Source organism: Coregonus lavaretus (assembly GCF_964263955.1).
Source record: "Coregonus lavaretus genome assembly, contig: HAP1_SCAFFOLD_2577, whole genome shotgun sequence".
Taxonomy (NCBI): Eukaryota; Metazoa; Chordata; class Actinopteri; order Salmoniformes; family Salmonidae; genus Coregonus; species Coregonus lavaretus.
Window position 1 is genome coordinate 55,496 of NW_028166482.1, and position 16,410 is coordinate 71,905.

At 43.0% G+C, this 16,410-nt stretch overlaps 1 protein-coding gene across 1 annotated transcript; it reads right to left on the reverse strand.

The window, feature by feature from the left end:
• Positions 1–941: 941 nt before the first annotated feature.
• On the reverse strand, positions 942–11,784 carry LOC311114655 (myelin expression factor 2-like). Its single transcript, XM_084189897.1, has 17 exons — positions 11,621–11,784; positions 9,822–10,216; positions 8,933–8,985; positions 7,943–7,950; positions 6,931–7,024; positions 6,400–6,597; positions 5,663–5,816; positions 5,302–5,351; positions 5,074–5,134; positions 4,745–4,846; positions 4,339–4,383; positions 4,161–4,223; positions 3,477–3,581; positions 3,019–3,063; positions 2,619–2,767; positions 2,287–2,338; positions 942–2,081 (listed from the first exon to the last, which is right to left on the reverse strand). The coding sequence occupies exons 1-17, from the start codon at positions 11,704–11,706 to the stop codon at positions 1,918–1,920; spliced, it is 1,824 nt and encodes a 607-aa protein (XP_084046023.1). The 5' UTR covers positions 11,707–11,784; the 3' UTR covers positions 942–1,917.
• Between the last annotated feature and the right edge of the window lie 4,626 nt (positions 11,785–16,410).

Sequence of the window (16,410 nt, forward strand, 5' to 3'; positions counted from 1 at the left end):
GCCAAGACCAAGATAATGGCTACATCTCAAATGACACCTTCCCCAACTTAGGTCTCTGGTCAAAAGAAGTGCACTTAAATGTATGTAGGGCAGGGGTATTCAACTCTTACCCTACGAGGTCTGGAGCCTGCTGGTTTTCTGTTCTACCTGATAATATATTGCAGCCATGCCTAAATCACTTCCTGATTAGAGGGGAACAATTAAAAAATGCAGTGGAACTGGCTTCAAAGTCCAGAGTTGAGTTTGAGGGGTGCAGGGTGTGATTTGAGATGCAGCCCCACGCAGACTCCATACTACCTGCTGAGTGAGAATGATCCAGCAACACTGCCTTTGACCTCTAACTCAGGAAATAAAGCTGCCCTTTAATATTCTATGGGACTCTGGTAATGACAAGATAAGGATAGCATTTACATTTTAGTCATTTAGCAGAAGCTCTTATCCAGAGCGACTTACAGTTAGTGAGTGCATACTAGCAGAGAGGAAGAGGCGAAGCAAGAGCGATAACTGGGCCCAAATGTTGTTTTTTGCTCAACAAGCAGTTTTTGTATGGAGGTCAATGAGTTTCATATTTGGTCACCCAAAAAAATTGAATGGCCTATGCTTAGGTTATGAGTGTACTGATATAAGTAGGACACGTGACTTCCCAGCAACTTTGAGAAAAAAAAAAACTTTATAAGGGGGATGTTGCGTCTGTACACCCACATTTCTGCCCTCTCATTTGCTAGAATGGTCCCACCTGATCTTGCCTCCTCCGACTGCCTTGCATTTTTAATTGTTAGAGCAGCCACTAGAGTCTGGTCAATATAATGGATAATCTGTCATTACTCAACGCTGGTGAACGAGGAAGGGAAGGAGGGAGGGGGTGTTGTCCAGGCAGAACAGATAAGCGTTAACAAGCAGCCTGTGTTGCGCAACAGTAAGGAGAGTGAGGACAGGATCGTAAAGAGAAGAAACCCAAAAGTTTCCACTGGTCTTCTTATTTTTATTTAACTAGGCAAGTCAGTTAAGAACAAATTCTTAATTACAATGACGGCTTACCCCGGGCCAATTGTGCGCCGCCCTATGAAACTCCCAATCACCGGCAGATTGTGATACAGTCTGGAATTGAACCAGGGTCTATAGTGAATCCTCTAGCACTGAGATGCAGTGCCTTAGACTGCTGCGCCACTCGGGAGCCCACTCGAAAGTCTATATGGCCTGAGAGGGGACAAACATTAACGATGACTCAGTCAGGACAGAGAGACGGAGCCTGAAACTACTGTTCAAGTTAAAGGCAAGAAAGTATCCATTCAGTTGTCCACTTCATGAAGACTCCCAGTGTATACTAGCCAAAGATCCTATTACATTATTAGTAGTATTCTAGTTCTATGATACTAGCAAACTAAACATTTATGGACACTAGTTTCTCACATCTTTTGTCAAAGTGAGCCATTATACCAGTTAACTTGACTGGTTGATTCTCCTACACCATTGTGGTCTAGTTACCTACGGTGTAGAAAAGGTAATCTTCAGTGCTATTTTGGCTAGCCCCAGAGGACACAGTGTTACAATGGTGTACAAGTACAATGACACTTGCAATTTATTTGTGGTGTTTTACCTGCAATGAACCTTTGTATTCAATTAAAACGCACCCACACAACCCTGCTGTGAACTGGCCAGTAGCCTTTGATCCCATAATAACATTTACAACTACTAAGTAAAAAAATTAAAACGTTTATTCATTCAAATAAACTTATGACCCACAAAAAAAAAAGGCTTACAAAAAAAAGTAAAGATTAAAAAGAAAAACAGACCGTATACACATCCAGTAGTTATGGAAACGGGGAGACATGGAAAATGTGTTTTTAAAACAAAACAAAAGCGATTGGCGATGGAACGAGCGGTTGTGGTGACCGTGTGTGTATGGTGTGTGAGGCTCTAGGCGTTGCGGTCGATGCGGACGTCAACCTCGCGACCGTTGATCTTGGTTCCGTTCATCATCCTGCAGGCCTGGTTAGCGCTCTCTGGCGAGTCAAACCTGACCGTACCACAGCCCTTAGACTTTCCTCCCTCCATCTTGATCTCTGCAAACATCACCTGGCCTGGAGAGGGAGGGCACAGAGAGAGAGAGAGAGAGAGAGAGAGAGAGAGAGAGAGAGAGAGAGAGAGAGAGAGAGAGAGAGAGAGAAAGAGCAGTAGAGTGTTTAAGCACTGACACTGCTAAAGCCATGACAGTACTGCAGCTCAAAGCTACATTCAATCCATCTGCAGGTTGTTCAGTACAGTAGACTGATTGAAGAGGCTTACCACAGACACTGAACTTCTCCTTCAGTTTCTGCCAGGTCAGGTCATAGGACAGCTACAACACAACACAGGACATTAGAACATAGAAGCCTAAAATACTTTAGGGGCATTTTCACAGAGCTAGATGATGCCTACTCCTCCGTCTAAAAGCGCTTCCAATTCACGCTACTTAATCTGTGTCCATGATGTAAATATCCATACAGGAGTACACATCATATAGGTGATTTGATCAACCTTATTAAAACATGCACTTGGTGCTTTAATGTGCTTAAAAAGGGAAGTGCACATCATGTCATATAATGCACATTTATACAGTATTCATTTATTAAACATACATTTCTGACAAAGATCTGACATCCTCCCTTGGCTCTGTCAGACATGGCTCCTCCTCCGTAGCCCCCGAACCCTCGGCTCATGGCCATGCTCCCCCCCATACGGTCGTAGCCAGAGCCCATCCGCTCCATGGACCGGCTGCCCATACCACCTTAGTAGAGGACACAGGGAATATGAGTGAGTGTCTCAGATCGGAATTCCTACCGCAGTGGTATTCGGGGTTCTGCAGGCTTTAGTTCCAGCCAAGCACTACCACACCTACCATTCATCAAATCAAGGTCAAGCACAGTGAAACATTGGCAGTCTGACATGTGAGATGTGTGTGCTAACAGACAGTGAGAGCCGAGAGAGAGAGAGAGTAGACAGACAGATGTGAAGGATGTTAATGTAATGGTGGTGTACCTAATCCTCCCCCAACGGGCCCCATGCCTCCTCCATAACCTCCTCCTGATGGAGAGAACGCACAGCATCATACACACGTTACCACAACCTATCAGCGCATCACAACTCAAACAAGTTACAGCACAAACTTCTGTCAGTAACATGTTGGAGACATAGGGCTGAATGCTAACTTGACCAGTGTTGTGTTACCCATGTAGGAGTTGTGATTCAGCTCTTAGTACAGTCTACCTACAGGTTCCAGTTGCAAGCTACACCACGACCACACTACAACATGCCTAGTCTACTGCCACCACTGACCATGCTGTTAGCGGATGGACATATGAGGGCTATGGACTATGGAATAGATTATGATGACTGACAGTCACAAGTGTGTGTTTGTGAATGAGAGAAAGTGTGAGTGAAAGTGTGAATAGGTGAGTGAAAGAGTGAGTGAGAATGTGAGTGTGTAAACTACTCACCCATTCCTCCAAAGGAGTCCCCAAAGCCTCTGCTCATGGACATGTCACTGCGACCAAAGTCTCTGTCCATCCCTCCTCCCATCCCCCCTGACCTGTAGGACATGTCTGGAGAGGGGGAGGGAGAAGCAAAGACAAGGGAAGAGAGGAAGAGAAGGCGCAGAGTCAGAAATATACTCGGTGGAAAGTTGCCATTAAACTTCAGTGTTTGCGAATTTGACTTATTTTGTCCTTACATTAGTTGTGTGTAGTGATGGGGGGGGGGATCTATACAGTTACATATCGCAATATTATATTGATACTATCTATTTGTAAAAATATTGCTTTTTGCTAGGTAGCGTTAGCTAGCGCTAGTCGGCTGTACCTGCGCCAAAACGGCTGCATTTTTCATCCTATATCTTGTTCACATCTTTTTAAAAAATAGTGAGCCTACATGTTTTCAGCACTTCTATTTCCCTGACTGATTTAAACTATTAAAAAAAACTATTAAAACGATACATTTTCTCATGCTGTCTCGTCTGTCTGCAGCACATATCGTGAACAATGAGTTTGTAACATCAAATCCCAGTAACGAATCGCGATATCTACCTACATGAGAATATAGTATCGGCACAATATTGTAACGTGAGGTCCCTGGCAATTTCCAGCCCTAGGTGTGTGTGTGTGTGTGTGAGAGAGTGTCCTTACCTCCCATCCGTCCCATGTCTCTGGCTCCGAATCCCCCCATGCTGTCCATGCCCCCGAACCCTCCTCCACGACACACACAGGATTATTATATTAATGGATAGTCTTGGCACAATAACCCATGTGTTGTCCAGCCATGTAACAGAATGATACAGCAGAGATCTATTCTCTAGGACCTTACCTCCTAGTCGGCCCATCCCTCCATATCCAGGTCCTCCTTCCATACCTGACAGACAGAGTCACACACACTTCACGTCTCACTGCTTTTAAGAGCATATTCACACGTTGTTGTACTAAAGCTTATTCTACATTATCTCTAGACAACACTTTCCAGCCACCAACAGTGGGTGAAGGGTGATGCATGTCAGTCTAGGAGGGAACGGTGTCAGTGTGTGATGTAAGCGCTTGGAGAAGGTCCAGGAACAACATGTAGAGGATTTAAAACAAATAGCTAATCTTCACAACCGATAACTATCTTATCTATGAACTGACTGGCTCCTCGTCTGACCTGCAGTCTCTGTGCGTGGTTTAAAAAGTAACAGTGCGTTTGCTGGAGTATTATGGAGAGGTTAGGGGTCAGTACTAACCTGCAGGGCCCATGTTGCCCATTCCTCCTCCACCACTCAGCCGGTTGGCATTGATAGGTTGTCCTCCTGGTCCCAGGCCCATCCCGATCCCTCCCAGACCCCCTACACACATAGGACAGAGAGGAGAAGGCTGGAGTATGTTTGACCACACAAACGTATACATCCCTTATGAGATGCCTTGGTTCACTGGAGAAAAGAACACTGAGCAGGTGACAACATGACCCTGTTACAGAGATAATGCTAAAGTAAAGTCATTCTATCAGATTACATTAACTTAACATACAGGTGTGTTCTAGTGATAGTCAGGATGGGACAGGATGTGTACTCACGTGGTAACTGGGGAGCTTTCTCCACCGGGTGGAAATCATCAGCTGGCATAGACTTGTCATCCTGAAACACACAGAAACAACATATCAAGAGGTGGTTCTTACACAACCGATATTACCACATCAACATGTAACAACCTCTATGACCTGTGACCTTCCACACACACATTAACTGTGTACAGTGTTAGAGGTTTAGAAATCAGAAACATGCCAATAACAAAGCATACTTACCATCTTAACATGCATCTGTCTGTCAAACAGCATTTGGCCATTGAACATGGCTAGAGAACAGAGTTAAGGAATACCATCAATTACATTTTTTTGTCACATGCTTCCTAAACAACAGGTGTAGACTAACAGTGAAATGCTTATTACAGGTCCTTTTCAAACAATATAAGTGACATGAATAAATACATGGTGAATAAGGAATAAGAATAACAGCTAGGACATGTATAAAGAGTTGTGTATTAGGCCGGTATAAAAAGTTACGCGTCTTCTTCCGTAGTATAACCGTATGCGGGATACAGATAGCATGTGCAGCCTGTTGGAAGGTGTGCGTGTTCTGTGGTAGTATATAATATATAAAGGATACAGATAGCCTGCACAGCCTCCAGGGCCTGTTCGAAGGTAACAGTCCCCATCCCTCTACTCTTCCCATCCTTATCCTCCTTCACATCAGCCCTCTTCACTGTTCCTGCCATACCAAACACCTCCTTCAGCTTCTTCCAGCCCACCTTGAAGTCCAGCTGGGAGGAGACAGCACAGAGGGGACCGGGTTAGCATAGAAACAACCATTACCATACAACACATCTAAACAGACAGGAGGGGACCGAATTAGCAATAGCATTCGGCACAGCGAAACTAACATGGTACTTCAAGTTCTAGGACGACGCAGTTGGACTTGAGATTTAGAGCGCACAGCTCAAGTTCTCTTCAATTGGTGAACAGAATTATTGGTAGGTTAACTTCTGAGACTTCAAAACATCAGATATAAATATTACTCATCTCATATCTATATACTGTATTCTATACTATTCTACTGTATCTTAGTCTATGCCGCTCTGACATTGCGTGTCAATATATTTCTTTATATACTCTTAATTCCATTGCTTTACTTAGATTTGTGTGTATTGGGTATATGTTGTGAAATTGTTAGATATTACTTGTTAGATATTACTGCACTGTCGGAGCTAGAAACACAAGCATTTCGCTACACCTGCTATAACATCTGCTAAACACGTGTATGTGACCAATAAAATGTGATTTGATTTTAGGGAGAGAGAAGAGGAGAATGAGATGTAAGAGTTCAGTATGTATGTTTGTCCTCACGTTGGCTACGAACACAGTGGTCCCTAGGCGTCCGACACGTAGAGAGCTGATGACCTCATGGGGGACGTTTGGGTTGTTAGCGATGGAAGGGGGTACACCTACACCCCCCGGTCCACCCTCCTGCCCCCTGCCTCCCCCTCCAGGGTACATCCCCCCTGTACGCTGTAGCACGCGCCGAGCACGCTCCCCATCAGGATCCTGGAAGATGGAAACAGATGACCGCTAAACGTTTACCTAGAACTTCAACTCTGAGCTTTAACCCTCCACATCAGGGTTCTGGAGCAGGGAAACAAGGGGTTAAACACAGATGGCCCCAAACCTTTGACCTATAATTACAACTCTAACCTTTGACTTTAACTAGGTCTAGTTCACAGTGAATACAGTTAAGACAGTCTCAAGAGGATAAACATTACAAACCATGTTAATGCAACCACATTCCCAGCAGGCTGGATTTAAGTGCAGATTTAGCACACCACTGAGTTTAATCTCTCATCACCGTGTGGTGCCTACAGAATGTGAATGGGTCCTTACCGCCATAATATTGAGGGGTCTTCCATTCAGGTCATGTTTGTTCATGACTTCTATGGCCTTCTTCACAAACTCCTCATCTTTGAACTCCACAACACTGCAGGACAGACAGGACAGTCAGTGGATGAAGACATGTATAACAATGACTCAGGAAGTTAGGTGCGTCTCAAATGGACCCTATTCCCCATGTAATAGCACACTACTTTTGACCAGAACCGTATGAGCCAGCCCCATGTGGCTCTGGTCAAAAGTAGTGTACTTTTAAAATATTAAAAAGTAAATCCGGGACACTGAAATTCGTATGACTTGTCAAGTTTGGTATAGTTACATAAAACAGAAGTTTACTTAAGGCCAAAGCGAAAAGGTGGTTGGTTGGGTTAGATGGTGGGCATATAATGCGAACGTCTAGCAACCCAAAGGTTGCGTGTTCGAATCTCATCATGGACAACTTTAGCAACTACTTACAACTTTTCAGCTACTTAGCTAAATCTAACACGTTAACCTAACCCTAAACCTAGCTAACATTAGCCACCTAGCTAACGTTAGCCACAACAAATTGGAATTTGTAACATATCATACGTATTGCAAATTCGTAACATATTGTACAAACTGCAATTCATAACATATGCGAATTGTAATTAGTAACATTTCATAAGAAATTAATACACACCATACGAAACGTAAAATGTCATACTAAAGGGAGTTGTCTGTGATTGACATTTATTTATTTAACTAGGCAAGTCAGTTAAGAACAAATTGTTATTTACAATGACTGCCTACCCCGGCCAAACCCGGACGACGCTGGGCCAATTGTGCACCGCCCTATGGGACTCCCAATCACGGCTGGATTGTGATACAGCCTGGAATCGAACCAGGGTCTGTAGTGACGCCACTTGCACTGAGATGCAGTGCCTTAGACCGCTGTGCCACTCGGGAGCCCATTATACATACAGAATAATACGAAATGCACTGAGACCATGTTGCAAAGTTAGACAGGTAAAGTCTGGTTCCTTACCCACATCCCTGTACAGGTAACACCAGGGGATCCAGAGACAACACAGATCCATAACAGAGGGAATGAACAAAGACAGTGATTAGACTGACAACAGTTAACATCATTATTACACATCTGACATCATGCTATTAGTGGATTACATAATCCATCTTGAAGGGCCAGCTAACAGGCCTTGGTGTGGGGAGTGTGTTTTGTTTGTATCCAAGGAAAAAAATTAAGTGAATTTAAAAGACATTGACTTGGGTTGCTATAGACTCGTTTTTCTTGTTCTCAGTGGAGACATAGTATCCTTACCATCTTCAGTGGAATAACAAGGACTCAGGATATACTTACAAATAGCAAATATGTCCGTTCTGTCTACGTTTGTTTTAGAGTTAACACTAAACAGTCAGTTTGAGTTAAAGTACATATTACATTAAATGGTTGAGTTGAATGCATTCACAACCTAGTTTGCAAATTCCTGGATGTATCATAATACTAAAGATTAATAAACGATGGTGAGATTTTCTTGTGAGCCGCTGGAAAAAGAAGAAAGTTATTTTATACAATATCTACAATATTTTAGAAATAATTAGTTTTGTTCATGAAGAGATAATTGTGCCATTGATCCAAATAAAAAGGTAACAAAATTTGAAGACCAAAAAGTCAAATGTCAATCAATAAGACATCACAAAATCCCTTTGAGAAATGGTCAACTGCCAAACTTTGACACCAATTGAGAAAACTACAACAACTTAAAAACAAATGTGTACTAAGTTTCAGATGAATTCAAGTTAGTGTTCCAGAATCAACAAGAAGACATCCTCCATCATCACTCTACAGCCAACTAGGCTATAACAGGCTCTAGCTAACAGCCACCAACATATCATCCCATAGACATACATGGAGAACCCCTTGGATCAGTGCCTTACAGAACACTTGGTAAATAAAGAGATACTGCAGTGGAGGGCATTTAAAACCTCGTGCAGTGAGTTGGTCCACATCACTTACCCTTGACTTTCCTTCAGCATCCTTAAAGAGCTCCACGTATGTAACCTCACCAACTTCATGAGACATACAAAGGAAAAATACCAAGAGAACAAAAGGCATTTAAAATCACCAGTCGACTGTTGAACCACCACTCTCTCGCTCCAGGGCAGGCCGTTGCCTTGGTTATGCCGTTACGATGCTTCCCCATGATTGGTCAACAGTGAGCCCAGACCAACAGTCACCACACAACCCCCTTCCAATGCCTTCCTGGGCTCGACTGAGACAGACACACAGTCAGTCAACTACTGTCAACCTGGGAATTCAGATCACACTTCAGTATAAAAGAACAGTTTGGTCAACACGGTTCCTGTCAACATGGCAATAAGTCACTACAGTTTAAAAAGGTGTCCTTTTCACCTTGCAAAAAAACACTTTTTGAAGAGCTAAAGACCCAATAGTTCAGTGCACAGAAAGACAATGGTTTCATTCATACAAAACAATAATTTGTCACCTTAACACAGGTTCAACTGAATCAAGTGCTCAAGTAGTCAATACTACTACTTGTCTGAGGTTACATTTTGGAGCTATAAGTCAATATCATAAAACCAATAGTAGCTAACTACATAACTAAAATCAACTTTAACAAGCACAGACATTTCAATTCAATCCAAGCTAAATTGGTGTCCACCCAGGAGTAAAAAATGAAATAAATCCAGAAATGTCTCTATTCTACTGACTTAGTAATATCTGCAATACAATAACATTCTGCCTCAGAAGGAACTACGAGAAGATGTGGCTAGGTCTATGTTCTGGTCACAAAGAGAGGACTGAGAAAGCTCCTGTTGAGCTGGCGAGAAGGGGCCCATCTCTATAGGGAGAAGCAGCTTGACCCTGTGTGTGGATGGATTACCTTTCTCTCTCATCAGATCTTTAATAGCCTGCCACTTCGTGTCATAGGGGATATTGCTAATGAACACGCGGTTCCTGTGACCCCCTCCTCCACCCTTCTTGTCCCCGGTGACCTGCTTCTCTTTGTAGGGGTGGAAGCGGTTCCCTTTGCGGCCTCCTCCAGACGTCTTTTCTTTGAGCTCAGACTTGGTATTCGGGGTTGGGGCGGTTGCATCAGTGGGGTCGTCTGCGAGGGCTTCGGCATCATTGATAGGGGCGTCATCGATAGGGTCACCATCTACAGGGGTATCATCATCACCAAGGACCTCATCTCCAAGGACCTCGTCATCACCCAGGCCTAGGTCCTCTTCTTCTGCAGGGGCATCTTCGCCAAGAACCTCGTCTTCTTCTGGCTCTCTGAAGAAAACACAGAAGAGTACAGTATTAATGGATGTAGCTAGCTTGTCTGTTATAGCTAATGTTACCTAAACCTACATGGCATGGTAATTTCACTGATGTGCCAAATAATAAAGACGTGCACATAACAGTTTATGCAACTTCAATCTCCCCTAACTAACATGGATTTATGGACACAAACGGCTAATTAGCTACAAAGTCATATTTTCATCCAACTGGAGGGTGGAAAATAGAGGAGAGGAAAGTTACTGTAGGCAACTCTCTGGATTCAACTACAAATTGACTCCATTCAAACTGTCGGCTCCGCACTGGCAATACATTACATTTACATTTACATTACCACCAACTGTCTGCTGTTGGCTAGCTAACGGTTCGCTAGCTAAATCTCCATTAAGGGACTGTGCACCTAAACCATATAAATCTTATTAAATTACTAGAGGGGCCATCTAACTGTAAGTCGCTCTGGATAAGAGCGCCTGCTAAGTGACTAAAATGTAAATGTCATAAACCTTCAAAGTCCCAGAATGGATCCCAGAATGGGATGAAAATGGCAGCCATATTGGTCAGGGAGAAATCAAAACTAATCTAATTGGAATGGATGGCAGTAGAGGCATAATCCTGATTTTAAATATGTAGTCAAATAAAAGGCATGTGACATATCAGAAATATTGTAATAGAATTGTCAACTTAAAATAGTCTTAAAATTACAGTTTATATGGACTTCATACAAATGTTTGGTATAAATAGACATATATATAGATAGATAAACCTTAAAATGTCTAAATGTTTCTTTTCTTGGAAAGCAATATTAGTACTTGTTGAATTGACAACTTGTCCAAGTCCCATCATCAACTGATTTCAGTTGGCTGTGGATTGACTGCATTGTTTGAATGGAATGTTGTCATTGTCAGTAAAAAAAAATGGCTAACTAACATACAGTGCGAAAACATTCCTCAAATTCATTATTTTACACAATGTCTCATCACAGTACTGGAAAACCATGGTTGACCAACTCCCTGCCCAAAATGGCTGACCTTTATCCCCCCATAAGGTTCATGCCCGTTCTAGTGTTCTATTTCCTAATTCTATGAGTTAAACGCACTAGCCAGATAGTAAATTTAGCTAGCTACACATGGTTGGATGGCTAAAAACCATTTAGTTGTCTGCATAACTAGCTAGTAAAATAACGACATATTACACAAATCTTAAATTTTTTTGATTACCAACTAAGACGATAACCAACAAGTTAGCTAGTTAGCAAGCAAAGTAGCAACTAGCTAGCAAACGTTAGCTAGTTTTAATGATAGCGTTAATGCTAGGCTAATGTTGCTAACGTTAGCTAGCCTCCATCTTGCCGGTGAGTGCAGCACAGATTGTGCCAGAAAAATACGATGTTTTAGTTACATTTTCAGGCCATTCGTGCCATCCTGAGATGTTCCCTCGGTCTCAGCCTCGATGGGTTCAATAGTTTCCTGGGCAATATCTGCCATATTCGTCTGTTTGCAGAGAAAGCTAATTCAATCGAGAGATGCGCCTCCGCTCACACTGCGCAGTTTAAAATAAGTAACGCTCCAGGCCTCCACCAACGCGAGAAAATGCGAGAATTTGGCCTGGATGTCTAAAGCCTAAAAAACTGTAGTTTTCCTACATACAATTGATATATTTCTACACATTTTCGATTTGGTTTTAGTAATTTCAATGTCGACTAAGATTGTTTTCCCCCGAAAATAAATAAATATATATTTATAAATTAAATAAAATACAAATTTTTTAAAATATATATATACTGAACAAAAATATAAACGCAACGATTTTACTGAGTTACAGTTCATATAAGGAAAGCGTCAATTAAAATTGTACATTTGAGTCATTTAGTAGACGCTCTTATCCGGAGCAATTTACAGTAGTGAGTGCATACACTTTCTAAATTAATTAGGCCCTAATCTATGGATTTCACATGACTGGGCAGGAGTGCAGCCATGGTTTGGCCTGGGAGGGCATAGGCCCACCCACTTGGGAGCCGTGCACACTCACTGGGGAGCCAGGCACAGCCAATCAGAAATAGTTTTTCCCCACAAAACGGCTTTATTACAGACACAAACTCCTCAGTTTTATCAGCTGCCCGGGTGGCTGGTCTCAGACAATCCAGCAGGTGTATAAAAATGGATGTGGAGGTCCTGGGCTGGCGTGGTTACATAGGTAAGCCAGTTGAGAACAAGTTCTCATTTACAACTGCGACCTGGCAAAGATAAAGCAAAGCAGTGCGATAAAAACAACAACAACACAGAGTTACATATGGGGTAAACTAAACGTACAGTCAAAAACACAATAGAAAATCTATATACAGTGTGTGCAAATGTAGTAAGTTACGGAGGTAAGGCAATAAATAGGCCATAGTGCAAAATATTTACAATTTAGGATTAACACTGGAGTGATAGATGTGCAAAAGATGATGTGCAAATAGAGATACTGGGGTGCAAATGAGCAAAATAAATAACAATATGGGGATGAGGTAGTTGGGTGGGCTAATTACAGATGGGCTGTGTACAGGTGCAGTGATCGGTAAGCTGCTCTGACAACTGATGCTTAAAGTTAGTGAGGGAGATAAGAGAATCCAGCTTCAGAGATTTTTGCAGTTCGTTCCAGTCATTGGCAGCAGAGAACTGGAAGGAATGGCGGCCAAAGGAGGTGTTGGCTTTGGGGATGACCAGTGAGATATACCTGCTGGAGCGCATACTACGGGTGGGTGTTGCTATGGTGACCAATGAGCTAAGATAAGGTGGGGATTTGCCTAGCAGTGATTTATAGATGACCTGGAGCCAGTGGTGAGGGCCAGCCAACGAGAGCGTACAGGTCACAATGGTTAGTACTATATGAGGCTTTGGTGACAAAACGGATGGCACTGTGATAGACTACATCCAATTTGCTGAGTAGAGTGTTGGAGGCTATTTTGTAAATGACATCGCCAAAGTCAAGGATCAGTAGGATGGTCAGTTTTATGAGGGCATGTTTGGCAGCATGAGTGAAGGAGGCTTTGTTGCGAAATAGGAAGCCGATTCTAGATTTAACTTTGGATTGGAGATGCCTAATGTGAGTCTGGAAGGAGAGTTTACGGTCTAACCAGACACCTAGGTATTTGTAGTTGTCCACATATTCTAAGTCAGACCCGCCGAGAGTAGTGATTCTAGTCAGGCGGGCGGGTGCAAGCAGCGTTCGATTGAAGAACATGCATTTAGTTTTACTAGCGTTTAAGAGCAGTTGGAGGTTGTATGGCATTGAAGCTCGTTTGGAGGTTTGTTAATACAGTGTCCAATGAAGGGCCAGATGTATACAAAATGGTGTCGTCTGCGTAGAGGTGGATCTGAGAGTCACCAGCAGCAAGAGCGACATCATTGATATACACAGAGAATAGAGTCGGCCCGAGAATTGAACCCTGTGGCACCCCCATAGAGACTGCCAGAGGTCCAGACAACAGGCCCTCCGATTTGACACATTGAACTCTATCTGAGAAGTAGTTGGTGAACCAGGCGAGGCAGTCATTTGAGAAACCAAGGCTATTTTGTCTGCCAATAAGAATGCGGTGATGACAGAGTCAAAAGCCTTGGCCAGGTCAATGAAGACGGCTGCACAGTACTGTCTTTTATCGATCGCGATTATAATATCGTTTAGGACCTTGAGCGTGGCTGAGGTGCAGCCATGACAAGCTCGGAAACCAGATTGCATAGCGGAGAAGGTACGGTGGGATTCGAAATGGTCAGTGATCTGTTTGTTAACTTGGCTTTCAAATACCTTCGAAAGGCAGGGCAGGATGGATATAGGTCTGTAACAGTTTGGATCTAGAGTGTCACCCCCTTTGAAGAGGGGGATGACCGCGGCAGCTTTCCAATCTCTGGGGATCTCAGACAATACGAAAGAGAGGTTGAACAGGCTAAGAATAGGGGTTGCAACAATTTTGGCGGCTAATTTTAGAAAGAAAGGGTCTTTGTCTAAAAGGGTCTTTGTCTAGCCCAGCTGTCTAGCCCAGCTGATTTGTAGGGGTCCATATTTTGCAGCTCTTTCAGAACATCAGCTGTCTGAATTTGGGTGAAGGAGAAGGGGGGGCATGGGCAAGTTGCAGCAGAGGGTGCAGAGCTGGTGGCCGGGTAGGGGTAGCCAGGTGGAAAGCATGGCCAGCCGTAGCAAAATGCTTGTTGAAATTCTCGATTATCGTAGATTTATCGGTGGTGACAGTGTTTCCTAGCCTCAGTGCAGTGGGCAGCTGGGAGTAGGTGGTCTATAAACACGTGTAACCACGTTTGGACGTACTGCCAAATTCTCTAAAACAATGTTGGAGGCAGCTTATGGTAGAGAAATTAACATTAAATTCTCTGGCAACAGCTCTGGTGGACATTCTTGCAGTCAGCATGCCAATTGCACGCTCCCGCAAAGCTTGAGACATCTGTGACATTGTGTTGTGTGACAAAACTGCACATTTTAGAGTGGTCTTTTATTGTCCCCAGTACAACATGCACCTGTGTAATGATCATGCTGCTTAATCAGCTTCTTGATATGCCACACCTTATTTGATAGAAATAAGCTTTGTGTGCGTGTGGAATATTTCTGGGATCTTTTATTTCAGCTCATGAAACATGGGACCAACACTGCCATATATCTTTGTGCTGTGCTGTGATGTTTTACATACATTTTGAACCTTTCTAATCGTATAGGATCCACATGGTGAGCTTCACATGTTACATTTATATGTTGTTCAGCGGGCCATATGTTTGACACCCCTGCTTTTGCCCCACTGCGTCTCTCTCACACACTCTCTCTCTCTCTCGCTCTCTCTCTCTCTCTTTCTCTCTGAACTTAAGGCCCTTTAACTTTGTACATCCATAACAGTCCATAAAGAGCTCTTTCTTCTATGAATTGATAACATATTTCCAATCCATCTAACCATATAAATATGATTCATTAACTGAACATCAATAATGTAATAATGATCAAACTAGCCAGGTCCAAAGTGTCATGTTGAACAGTCAGAAGCCCAAATATATCTCTGACCATGTGCTTGTGACATCAAGTTGGTATCTGTGGGTTCTGAAAGGGAGCCAGAGATGTTTGGCAAGTGGGGCACGTGCCCAGGGGCCCCAGACCTCCAGGGTTGTGGGCCCCACGCTTGTAGAATATCTGGAAAGTTGCTTTAAAACTAAAACATTTTCTCTCATCCTAATGGCAAAATGTGAAGAATAGCATGAGATGAGCTATAAAACAGTAATGTTTCTCTCTGCCCCATGGTCAAATGTGTTGAAATGCAGGAAATAGGCTTTAAAACTGCTAACTTATCTCTCAGCCTTATTGCAAAATGTGTAGAATAGCATAATGAAACTACAAATGTTTCTCTCTGCCCCATGGTAAAATGTGTTGAAATGCAGGAAGTTATCTGTTTTACCCCAAAAATATGTTTTCCTAAAGAAAAAGGAGGTAGCTGCCCTGGGGCCCTAAATGCGGTAGTCCTGCCCTGATCAGGTACATTCAGTGACAGTGACACTTCTCACAGTAGCAATATGCTTTTTGAGGTCTGAATGTGACTTGTGTAATGTACCTTGTACATACACTAATAACAGTGAAGTGATACCACTGAAGGCCCACTGTAGAATAATGTGAATGTAAGTGGTCAGAGAGGAGCATGAGGGGTGTGGCAGTATTTTGCAGATATAACACCAGTCAGCCTAATAAAGATGTCTCAGCAACAGGGCTCTGATTGGAGAGAGTGCAGACTGCGTCTCTGTTCCTAATGTCTCTGTCTCTGTAAGTCAATAACCAAATAACCATTACCCCAGGGTTCTCTGTAATGGCCCAACGGGACACAGGCCAGAGAATGATGTGATTACATTCATCATGAAAAAAATCAGAATGTCTCGAGGGAGAATTAAGGAAGATACTGCTGCCCTTTCGGGAATATAGTCTAATGACACAGCTCTAGAAAACTGGAGAAAAGGAAGGGAGAGAGAGAGAGAGAGAGAGAGAGAGAGAGAGAGAGACGCAGAGGGGCTAAAGCAGGGGTGTCAAACATATGGCCCGCTGAGCAAAATATAAATGCAACATGTGACGCTCACAACGTGGATACTATACGATTAGAAACTGGAAAGGGCCTTCCCCAAACTGTTGCCACAAAGTTGGAATCACAGAATTGTCTAGAATGTCATTGTATG